Below are 12,640 nucleotides of genomic sequence, written 5' to 3'. Positions count from 1 at the left end.
GTAAATTGATGCCATGCTTAAAGATGCTATGTCAGATTTTTGGCCAATTTGACCCAAAAATGTTGATTTAAAACTCAATAGGTATTTTGATGGGGTCGAGAAAGTTACAAGCTTTCATTTAAGCCATTGCTCAAAATTAAGTGCTCAAAATTAGTTTTTGTCGGGATCCCGACAATATATCACGTGACCAATTCTTATGTGTTTTATAAGAAATGTTTTAAATGTTTATCAAGGCTCCTGAGTCCTGACCATTAAAAGTAAAAGCTAAACTTTTTTTCGTTAGAGCGGTTGATACTCTTTGAAATACCATTAACTCAAAAAAAAAATCAATTTTTTAATGTTTGGGGCAAAGAATTTGACATGGCATCTTTAATGAGTGTTTGGTTTTACACTATTTTCTCGTGACCCAGTTGCCTATTGATCTCAAACCTTAAAGGCAGTGGACACTATTGGTAATTACTCAAAATAATTATTAGCATAAAACCTTTCTTGGTAATGAGTAATGGGGAGAGGTTGGTGGTATAAAACATTGTGCGAAAAGGCTCCCTCTGAAGTGCCATAGTTTTCAAGAAATAAGTAATTTTCCACGAATTTGATTTCGAGACCTCAGATTTAGAACTTGAGGTCTCGAAATCAACCATCTAAACGCACACAACTTTGTGTGACAAGGGTGTTTTTTTTCTTTCATTATTATCTCACAAGTTCGATGACCGATTGAGCTCAAATTTTCACAGGTTTGTTATTTTATACATACGTTGCGATACACCAACTGTGAAGGCTAGGGTCTTTGACAATTGCCAATAGTGTCCACTGCCTTTAACAGGTTTGTCATTTTATGTATAATGTACATGGTGGATGACACAAAGTTCTCACACTGCCAGCAATTGTTTTGTTAGCAAAAAAAAGTCTGTTCTGTAATGTTTCTTTAATTACAATAATAACAATAGTAATAATCAATTCTTATAAAGCGCATTTCACAATAACCGTATCAATGCGCTTTACATTAGTGCCCTGGTTGTAGGGCCAATAACATCCCTGTAATGTTTCTCAACTCCCTTGGTTGTATACAACCTGGGCAACAGTTTATCGCTCCAAAGGCTTTTTCATTCTCTACCCTCGCAGGTACCCATTTATACCCCTGGGTGAAGAGAAGCAACTATAGTAAAGTATCTTGCTCAAGGACACAAGTGTCACGACCGGGATTCAAACCCACACTCCGGTAACAAAAAATAGTTAATGGGCTGACGTTTCGACCCTAGCAGAGTCTTTCTCAAAGGCCAAATGACAACACCACAAACATGAACAGGTAACTAAGTGAAACATAAGCAGTGAAGTGGAAATACATGAATGGGGTTAGAAAGCATACCGAAAAAAAGCAAGGGGTAAACAACAAACAGGGGGATCACTTACCAGTGTGTCCATTATTCTCTGCCTTCATTCGTGCATCGGTTGGTGCGGTGGATCCAAATCCTACCAGTGTAAAGTCTCCAATGTTTCTATGCTCGGCACTTTCAGAGACAATGTTGATTGGTGACTGTTTTGACTTGCTGCAATAGTCTGGAAACACTGTGCCCCAATTATCAGGACCTGAGGAAAAAACAAAGTCAAATTCAATGAAAACCAACTTTAAGGGCACTTGGACACATTTGGTAGTTGTGAAAGACCAGGGCACAATTTCATGGCTCTGCTTACCGCCAAATTCTGCGCTTACGGTCACGACTCCCTGCTAACGTGCAACCACCGAATTTCTGTGCTAGCCTTGTAAGCGTAGAATGCATAGTAATGCGGAGTACGCCTGCACAGAAGCCAAAATTCGCCGCTAACCCTTGAAATACGCTTGGCGCAAGCACAGAATTCCCTGCTTCTGTAAGCGTTGATTCTGTGCTTACAGTAAGCAGAGACATGAAATTGGGCCCAGTATTCTCACTTGGTGTATCTCACAAATGCGTTACTTAACAAATCTTTGAAAATTTTGGCTTGATTGGTCATTATTAAAGTTGCAGCAATCCAGTAAAGGATTCAAGCTCTAGCTATTTAGTTAAAAGACTCACCCCACATTTCCATATTAGGCCGAATAACAAAAAATACCAGTTGATCGCTTCAGGATTTTCAAAAAAGAGGACAATGAGGGCCTTACTATTTACTACTTACTATTTTTTTTCAAGATGGCTGCTAAGTATTTCAAATCAGACAGGCCACTAATTCTTCAGTTTGAATCAACCGCAAACTTATCTATTGTATACCTTTTCTTTTTTTAAATGGAATTTTTAAATGGATTCTTACCATTTTCTTCTCCAATGACATAACTCCATTCTGCACCATCTGAAATAAAAACAAACAACAACAAACCTAAATAAGCAAGGAGTCAGAGGTTTTCAAAAGATTTTGAAGAATTTTCCACATATGGCCACCACTTTCTAAGGGATTTATTTTTGTTTTTTCATGGATGTTGGACTTTATTTCCATAGTTTTTTAATGAAATATTTTTTTGACCTTTAAAAATGATTTTTAAGGATTCTTTATGTTTGTTGTACCCGCCGCCAATATTATGGGATTTATTTTACATTTTCAATGGATGTTGAGCTTTAATCCTCCCCTTTTTATAGCTGAACCGCTGAATTATTACCTTTAAAAAGGAAAATTCAAGTGCGTATTTGTATTGTCAGGTCACTCTCACACTCGTGCCCAAAGAAACTCAAAATAATTGGAGTGTAGCGAGAAGCTTTACAAAGAACAAATTTGGTTGACTTCTTTCTCTATACGATTGCTGCACGTTTCGATGGGGTCAATGGTGTTTTGTGTACCTGAGGGTGCAAATGGCACCCATGGCACCTGAGGGGGGCAAATGGCACCAGAGGCAAAGCCAAAGCTGCCACTTGCCCCGAGGCTGTACAAAACCCAAGGATCTCATCACAGCTTGCAATAAATGCTTTGTTTACCATAGTAACCTGTTATATATGGACAACGCAGTACACAATACCAGTGTACTATCATTGATGATACTCATTGTGTACTACGTTCGAACATGAATGTTTAGTAATTCTGGCCACAGCCCTGTTTTTATGAGTCTTTGTATGATTGGTTCTCGACCAATACCAATCCATAATCTATTATTGCAGTTAAACAAATTAGAAATGCTAATCTTAGGAAAATATCTGTTCCCCAGGAAATTGACATCCTAGGAAATTGCTACCTCTACTTTGTACCGGTAGTATGAGTTACCGGTACATTAGAGCAGCCGTCGATTTCACAAAGAGTTAGGGCTCGTCTTATCTCGAGTTAGAAGGAGTAACTCTTCCTAACTTAGGATTAACTTAAGTGTTCAAAAATAATTGCATTGCATTGTGATAGGAACATAGGTTTGTGGTTGAGACTTTAATTCCTGGAATGCAAACTCCATAGTAGATATAGAAGAGTTTGCCATAAAACCATGTAATAACAATCTCTAAATGAGTTGGGGTGGTTCTGAAAAGAACCGTTGGATTAACTCCTAAATGAGTTGGGGTGGTTCTGAAAAGAACCGTTGGATTAACTCCTAAATGAGTTGGGGTGGTTCTGAAAAGAACCGTTGGATTATCTCTTATAAATGAGTTGGAATGGTTCATAGTAGATAAAAAGGGCTTTTATATGGAGAGCCAAGCTCATGAATTAGAGCATTATGGTTTTTTTAAACCTGATTAGGCAGGCCCCATTTAATGTTGGACAATTAGATGGGTGTGCCCACACTGTTCCCTAGAACAATTAAATAGAGGCTTGTCCCATTGTTGTCTCCTCATTGGAGCATGGAGGAAACTTCCTCATGATTGGAGCAAACCTCAGTTCTATGAGTAATTGCCCCCATAACCTCTCTCTTGGCCACAAACTACAGTGCAAGAAAGGATATTATGAGAAGATTGAGCCCATTAAGTTCTTGGTTTACAGCTTGACTGAATACAGTATAGAACCATTACTGGACAATCCACTCACTGAGGTAGGCAGGCATGTATGCATTCGTTTTTCAAAGGGCTAGGTCGCCAAGGCATTTTTTTCCTAAGGGCACCATCGCACGAAATGGACATTTAGGTCTCAACAACCATGCCTCAACCAATTCGTCGCGTTTTTCTCATTAGTGACGAATCGGGAAAAAGTGCATTTCGAGTAAATCCACTTTGAAGTTTTGACATATATTCATCTACCTTACATTATTACTTGCAAACTGGAAGGTATGTTTCTAGGAATGTATAGAAGGTATTTGTGTATTTTATTTAAAATGAAACGACCTAAAATAAACAAATATAGCCTTTTAAACCTATTCGTCAGAATGTAAAAAACATTGTTCTCGTTTACACGCCTATTCGTCACTTTTTGTGCCCGATTTGTCGGTATGTAAAAAAATAAATCTACGCGCTTGGGCTTATTCGTCAGTAATATTAACATTAAGGCACGTAGTTTAACGTGTCCTTGTTTTTCATTTGTGTTAAAATGAAGACTAACTGTTAAATCATGAGTGAATCACTGGTCCATAATTCCTTTTTTAGGGTGGAGGGGAGAGGGTGGGGTTGATGGGGTCGGATGGAATGGGTGTCAATTGCACAGTGTGGACTGGGGGGTGAGGTTTAACGTATATTCAGACCGGATAGAAAAAAAATCATTTTGGTCTTTTAACCTCCAGATATCACTTTAATTGGGAGGTGTGTAATTTTTCCAAGTTATTCCTTATTGGATTAATCATTTGATTTTGTTTGTACTACTTTTGGAAGATTTCATTTAACAATCAAAGATTGTTTAGGCTACAACAGGAAATTCTGGTACACGATAAGAATTATAATATATGCTCCAACACAATTAGTGGTAAAACCACTGATTTATAAAATCAAATTACTGTTGAGGGTATTCCATCCAGACTCGAGGCTTCACTCAATGTTGCCACATTATTGGAAAACAGAAAAACCATTATTCATTCTTCAAGTAAGAGCAAATCCTGACAAAAAATACCAAGCATGAGCAAAATCTTTTAGACTTGACAATTTAACAAGTATAATGCCCACAATTAACTTTTTTTTCCGGCACGATAGGTACCTGAATTACTAAGTTTAGCTTGAAGATTGAACGGACTGAATAATACAAACTAATTTATTAAGTCAGTTTGAAATAATCTGTCTTTCAGAGCTATGCTTACCTCAAAACTCTGTTCCTTTTATCTAAAGTTATGTTTTAGCTACGAGTGACCGGCATTATGAAACCTTAACAACTGACCTGCTTTCAGAGAAACCCGATGGTACCTGGCATACCATTCATACGTCACTCATAAATGGAGTGGTTACCAGCGCATTTGCCTATTCGTCACTATGTAAAAAAACAAAACTGTGTATTTATGTGTTTACGGAGTGACGAATCACTTATTCGTCAGTATGTCAAGAAATGTTTATTAGCCTCCAAAATATTCGCCAACTTTAAGACTCTATATCTTAAAAAGGAGATGTCATTTCGGTTCAAAACTTTCAGAAATGAATTCAGAAGACAAACTAACCCCAAAACTGCAAAAACCCCAATTTGCTCAAAATTGCCGATTCGTCACTATGAGAAAAACGCGACGAATTGACTCCTTTTGAAACAGTGCATAATTTGCTCATTAATTTCCTTTTCACTTGTTATGTATTGCGTTTATTTTTGTTTTGTCTGCCCTGTACTGTACCATGGCCAACTTTGTTGGTCATAATATTGATCAATGACATTTCTTTATCCTCACCCTATTGATGTATTATATTGATTTGCTCAATAGAGATTTATTTACTCCCTCCCCCGGACAAGCTCCCATGCCTGTAAACTGTATGCTTTCGTTTTAGAAAGGGCAAGGGAAACAGTCAAAGCATACAGTTCAGTCCTTGCCCTTTCAAACACAAAGCATACAGTGTACAGGCCTGGGACAGGAGGCATTTTCTCTTGGGTAAAGGGCACCCTATAGGCCTAACTTTTTTCGAGGAAATTGTAAATTTTCAACTGACGTTTCAGGGGCACCAAGACAATGGTCAGGGGGCGTTGAGGTAATTCCCTTCGGATAATCTTCCGCACGTCGCCACCAATTTATCCACCGTTAATTTTATAGGTTTTTACTTTTTTTTTCCATTTTTTTTTAAAACCGATCCCCTATAAAAACCACTTTTTCAAAATTATTCATCCTAGCCCAATCGATTGAAAACATCCTCGGGTGAAAAAAAAAAAAGGCTGGAAGTTGGTGGCGAAGTTGTAAAATTTTTCCAAAAATAAGTGAAAAAGGGTGGCAATGTAGATAAAGCATGGATAAAGTAGGAAGATTGTTCCAAATCATTGGCCGACACTGAAAGCTTTTTGACATAAAACTTGGTTCTCTCTTTTTGAAATGCTTCAGGGGAAGACCCAATGACATGAACGACCATCTGCATGATCGTTTCCCCGTAATTCAACTTTTAGTAGTGAAAGTACGGAGAAAACGGGAGTCCAACGACCGGCAGGAGTACACGTGTTAGCTAGCGAGCCGTGCAGGCCGTGTTAGCACGGACAGTTGGGCTCAAAACACGGGGGAAATGTTGATGCACGGCTTGGTTGAAGCATGGAGGAAGAATTTATTTTCTTCCTCCATGGTTGAAGGAAGCATTTGAAGCCGTGCTGTCTAATAATTTCAGTGAAAATTACTGAACTTTATCATCATTGTTTTTGTTGAAAAGTTTAAAAGCAGCTGAGTAAAATTAGTTTTGGTTTTACCATTACCTTGATCTTTTTGAATCAATATTTCAACAACGCAACCATTCAACAATACACTCGAACTTGCCGCAAACACGCTGACCACATTGTGACCACACAAAACACAATGCACAGTCTTATAGAACCAATACCTTAAAGCTCCCCGGGGAGCCTTATACTTTAGTTTCTAGAAATACGGCAGGAGGAACACTTCCACCTTGCACTATGCGGTGTCACGTCCCGGGCCAGGTAGTGAAACCGACGGGGGAGGGTCTCCAGCTGCGCGGTGGCTGGCTTGTTGTAATTAAGCAAAACTTACCAACTTGAAGGCTTGAAAACAAAAGCACGGCTGGCACAAGTAGTGCGATATAGGAATACATTTTCATCTCCATATTTTCGCCTGAAATTTCCTGAAGAGGTTGACCGTCTTAGCACAAGTTTCACGACTGAGAGCAGACGAGCTTCCTGTTGTCTTACTTCGAAGAGCTTGAAGAGTGCCTTCACTTTTGAGCTCTGGTGGCGATTTTTATACCTGCGCCAAGCCAATGGCCCGCCCCCCGGGAAGCTTCTGTAGGCGCGCTCGCGCACACCACCCTGCGACGTACGTCCATCTAGACTTGATGACAAGTCGTTAGGCGCTGCCTATTTGTCTGCCGTTCATGCAACAGTCACAGTGCGCTGTTACACATGATACTGGGATCGAGGGTGTGGGCATCGTCCCCGTAGCTACGCCGCGCTGTAACTACACACCGCGCTTAACAATTACCGTCTTGACCTCAAGACTAACGTCCATCCGGACCGGCCGGCTGGTAGCACAGTTTATTCATGCATGACATGGCGCAAACATAGTGTAAGGTAGTCATTTAACGACCTCGCAAATTCATGGTCAAAAATTATGTCAACAACAATAAACGCGCAATTGAGATCGTTTTAACAAACAATGCGATCAAAACTACCATACGATAATTAGCAAAGGTTCAAGTAGCCTGCAGCGCACAGATAAGTACCAATTCTATACGATGTGCAAATGTTTGCGATTGCGAGATGTTTGTCTTGGGACACCGTAACAAAATCCAATGCGGAAGCTAATGAAGCGTAAATTAGGTGACGTAAAGTCCGGTCACACAGGCCCCGATAACGAGAACGAAAACGATAACGATAAAAATGCACGCTCACGATTGGTAGAATTGCTCTTAGCAGAAAACGACCACGTCATTCAACCATCGTTACAATGCGTGTGTGGCAGTCGCACGTGGTTTTGTTGCGCAGTCCTTGAAAATAATAACAACATTATTGACAGAAGTCATTAGAGCGTGCGTGCGTACCTGGGGAAGTTTAACAGAGGGCGCCCTACATCATTGTGAACACTTGTTCTCGACATAAAAAATAACAAAGCCCTTGAAGTTGTGTGCCGTTGTCATGACACATGTTATGTTTATTTCGCAAGTTTCTCAGAATTGTGTGTTTGTTTAGGTCAGAAAAAATGTTTGGCATCAATGATTTAGTGCATGATCCCATGTCAAAAAAGTCTTCTCAACTTAAACCTGCTCAGTATCAAAAGTAGAGCGCATTATAATAATTAGAGTCCCCAGCATCACACACCTGCAACCTACACATCAATCAATCAATCAATCAATCAACATTTATTTCGATACAAACACAATATACAAATACAAACAATAGGATGTTACAAGACTGAAAACTGTATGGAGGCATGGCCCATTAAAGCAAAGCTTGTAAGCTGGGATGTCTTTTACAAAACAAAGGAAGGTAATAAGATCATTTAAATTATAAAACAATGCGTATAGTAACAACAATAACATCAAAACGAGACGGATAAACAAACGCAAAAACAAAACACCCAACCAGACAAACAAACACCTCAAACTAACACCTCAAACAAAACCAAACAAACAAACAATACAAATACCACAAGACGGTAGAACTAAACCAAAATAATGGCAGAATCACAACTATGTTACATAATGGGAGACAATGTGTTTTTTGAAGGATGCTTTGAATACATCCCTACATTGGGAGATTCATTGCAGTATTGATCCAGATCCAGATCTAAACACTGAGGTGTGCATCCACCTGTTCTTACTAATTAAAACCTATCTACTTAAAGGGACACACCGGCCGAATTGGGCTATTTGGGCTACAAAATAGACTAAGAAATGTATTCAACGGGGTTCCAGGAATGAAGAAGAACAGTCCTTAAAAAAAAATCATCAAATTTGGCCGTTTTTGAGCATTTTAAAACAAAAACGAAGGTCGCGTGATTGTTCTAACCAAAAAGTGGCACAAACAATCACGTGACCTTCCGGGCTAGTTTTACTTCCAGCCGTCTAAAAGTAACTTACCAAACCAACTTTTTTGTTTTTCATGGCCGAATGGTTGAGAGCATCAGAGTGTGGGTTCGAACCCAGTCATGACACTTGTGTCCTTGGGTAATAACTGCTTCAGGGATATACATGGATAGGCCTATACCTGTGGTAGGTTTATATGGTGTATGAAAAAGCCACTAAAACACCACAGCAGCTCAGGGATGTATACTCCCAAGGGAGCTGAGAAAGATTTAAGGAATGTTATTGGCCCAATGACTAGGGCACTTAAATGTAAAGCACATTGAGACGTTATCGAGAAAGTCACTGTATAAGAACTAGTTAACATCGTTAACTAGTAATAACAACATTATTGACAGAAGTCATTAGAGCGTGCGTGCGTACCTGGGGAAGTTTAACAGAGGGCGCCCTACATCATCGGAACACTTGTTCTCGACATAAAAAAAAACAAAGCCCTTGAAGTTGTGTGCCGTTGTCATGACACATGTTATGCTTATTTCGCAAGTTTCTCAGAATTGTGTGTTTGTTTAGGTCAGAAAAAATGTTTGGCATCAATGATTTAGTGCATGATCCCATGTCAAAAAAGTCTTCTCAACTTAAACCTGCTCAGTATCAAAAGTAGAGCGCATTATAATAATTAGAGTCCCCAGCATCACACACCTGCAACCTACACATCAATCAATCAATCAACATTTATTTCGATACAAACACAATATACAAATACAAACAATAGGATGTTACAAGACTGAAAACTGTATGGAGGCATGGCCCATTAAAGCAAAGCTTGTAAGCTGGGATGTCTTTTACAAAACAAAGGAAGGTAATAAGATCATTTAAATTATAAAACAATGCGTATAGTAACAACAATAACATCAAAACGAGACGGATAAACAAACGCAAAAACAAAACACCCAACTAGACAAACAAACACCTCAAACTAACACCTCAAACAAAACCAAACAAACAAACAATACAAATACCACAAGACGGTAGAACTAAACCAAAATAATGACAGAATCACAACTATGTTACATAATGGGAGACAATGTGTTAATTGAAGGATGCTTTGAATACATCCCTACATTGGGAGATTCATTGCAGTATTGATCCAGATCCAGATCTAAACACTGAGGTGTGCATCCACCTGTTCTTACTAATTAAAACCTATCTACTTAAAGGGACACACCGGCCGAATTGGGCTATTTGGGCTACAAAATATACTAAGAAATGTATTCAACGGGGTTCCAGGAATGAAGAAGAACAGTCCTTAAAAAAAATCATCAAATTTGGCCGTTTTTGAGCATTTTAAAACAAAAACGAAGGTCGCGCGATTGTTCTAACCAAAAAGTGGCACAAACAATCACGTGACCTTCTGGGCTAGTTTTACTTCCAGCCGTCTAAAAGTAACTTACCAAACCAATTTTTTTTTTTTTTCATGGCCGAATGGTTGAGAGCATCAGAGTGTGGGTTCGAACCCAGTCATGACACTTGTGTCCTTGGGTAATAACTGCTTCAGGGATATACATGGATAGGCCTATACCTGTGGTAGGTTTATATGGTGTATGAAAAAGCCACTAAAACACCACAGCAGCTCAGGGATGTATACTCCCAAGGGAGCTGAGAAAGATTTAAGGAATGTTATTGGCCCAATGACTAGGGCACTTTAATGTAAAGCACATTGAGACGTTATCGAGAAAGTCACTGTATAAGAACTAGTTAACATCGTTAATATACAAATGATATAGACAAGGAAAAACAATACTGTGAAGTTTTTTTTTTAAAGTACTGCTGAAATTTATTTGTAAAAAAACACAAAAACAATTTAAAACATTTGATATAAAAATACTTCGTTAAGAAAGTACAATAACTCACAAGTTTATAATTTGGGAGAAAATACACAGCTATAGTACTGCTGGTCATAATTAACATCAATTAAGTACTTAAATAGAAATTTATAGTATATTTATCATGTAAAGATAAAAATTTACCATATTGGAAATTGATAAGTTTATGAAATTGTATTTTAAAAATTTAGAAGTCACATTATTATTTGGAAGACAGAAGAGCTGTTTTACCAAGGTTTAGGCTTGAAATTATTATTATTTTTCTGCTTACTCATCGACTTTTATGCAGGACAGCTGTAACAACTTGGAACAGATCCTGTTCAAGATCACAACATTTCAGTGTAACCCAGAAACCCTTCTAAATGGCCACTTTTGGGGCTAAGGTCGTCAATTATTTTTAAAAACATTTTTAAAATATGCACTTTCCATAATACTACTAATAATAATAATGAAAACTTAAAAAGCGCACAAATTCATCAAAGTGCTCAAGGCAATAAGTACAAACAAAAAATACACATATATAAAACAAAAAATACACATATATATAAACAATAACTAAAATTAAAGCGTAAGCCTAAGCTGAGAAAAAATTCTAGAACATGCGGTATAGAAATAATTATACTACAATTTGTGGCGGTTCATGCCTACTTGCAAATAGAAATGTGAATTAAAACTTGGATATTTAATGTAAGAAAATATAATAAAAATCATGATGAAAATGTTTACACAATTAGGTAAAAAAAGAAGACGTGCCACCGTACAATGTGTAATCATTGGGTGCATTCATTTAGCTTCCCTGGGACATCCCCGGTCTGCCCCGGTGCGTTCGAATAGCTTTTGACGTCATTCCAGGGGCTCACCCGGGTCAGCACCAAGTGCCCTGCTTGTGGAGTGGGTCACTCGGGGGCTGGCCCCAAGTGCATGACGTCACTACGAGAGCGGTGAGTGGTCGTTCGTTTAGCTCTTGTCAGGGGCTCACCCGAGCGAGCACCGTGGGGTAGACCCAGGGAAGCTAAACGAACGCACCCATAATAACATCTGTGATGGTGTCTTTCCAGGCTTAGTGCTTCAGACTATTTTACCTAAATAGATTAGGCGCAACATGAATGTATCATTATGTGGTGGAATGTTTGTCTGACATTGGGGTGTCGTGGCCGAGCGGATAAGAGCACCGAATTCAAGCTCTGATGCTTCTGTTCAGCAGAGTGTGGGTTCGAATCCCGGTCGTGACACTTGTGTCCCTGAGCAAGACACTTAACTATAGTTGCTTCTCTCCACCCAGGGGTAAATGGGTACCTGTGAGGGCAGAGATGGTTCTTGTGATTGATTTAGCCGATTAGCGCATATTAATGTTGCACAGGCTGCATACTCCCGACCAGGGAGCTGAGATGGTTTAAGGAGTGAATTAAGGCCCAGTGACCAGGGGTAATAATGTGAAGCGCTTTGGGACTCCCCCGGGTGTGAAAAGCGCTAAATAAAAACGGGTTATTATTATTATTATTACATTATGTGTATTTTGAGCAAAAATTGCACCATTAGTGTGGAGTGCTTTTGCCAGTTACGACCAGCAAATGCTTAACCGAACACTAGACCCAGTGACATGGGGCTCTTTACTCATTAAAAAAAAATGTGACGTTTTGCAAGTGTAAACATTAAAGGCAGTGGACACTATCAATAATTTTTAGCATAAAACCTTACTTGGTAACAAGTAATGGGGAGCTGTTGATAGTATAAAACATTATGAGAAACGGC

At 38.9% G+C, this 12,640-nt stretch overlaps 1 protein-coding gene across 2 annotated transcripts in view; it reads right to left on the bottom strand.

The window, feature by feature from the left end:
• Positions 1 to 7,271, bottom strand: part of LOC139937977 (carbonic anhydrase 2-like) — a 63,557-nt gene extending 56,286 nt beyond the window's left edge. The window contains exons 1-3 of one of the 2 annotated variants that reach the window (XM_071933294.1): positions 7,019 to 7,271; positions 2,284 to 2,322; positions 1,411 to 1,587 (exon numbers count right to left, since the gene is read on the bottom strand). In XM_071933294.1, the coding sequence (XP_071789395.1) occupies positions 1,411 to 1,587; positions 2,284 to 2,322; positions 7,019 to 7,091 (289 nt within the window). In that variant the 5' untranslated portion in view covers positions 7,092 to 7,271. The remainder of the gene's footprint in view (positions 1 to 1,410; positions 1,588 to 2,283; positions 2,323 to 7,018) is intronic. The other variant, XM_071933293.1, reaches the window with a different exon arrangement.
• Positions 7,272 to 12,640: the final 5,369 nt, after the last annotated feature.

The sequence above is a fragment of the Asterias amurensis genome, chromosome 6 (genome assembly GCF_032118995.1).
Source record: "Asterias amurensis chromosome 6, ASM3211899v1".
Classification (NCBI taxonomy): Eukaryota; Metazoa; Echinodermata; class Asteroidea; order Forcipulatida; family Asteriidae; genus Asterias; species Asterias amurensis.
The sequence above is the reverse complement of the archived record's forward strand: the minus strand, read 5'-3'. Positions and strand labels throughout refer to the sequence as shown.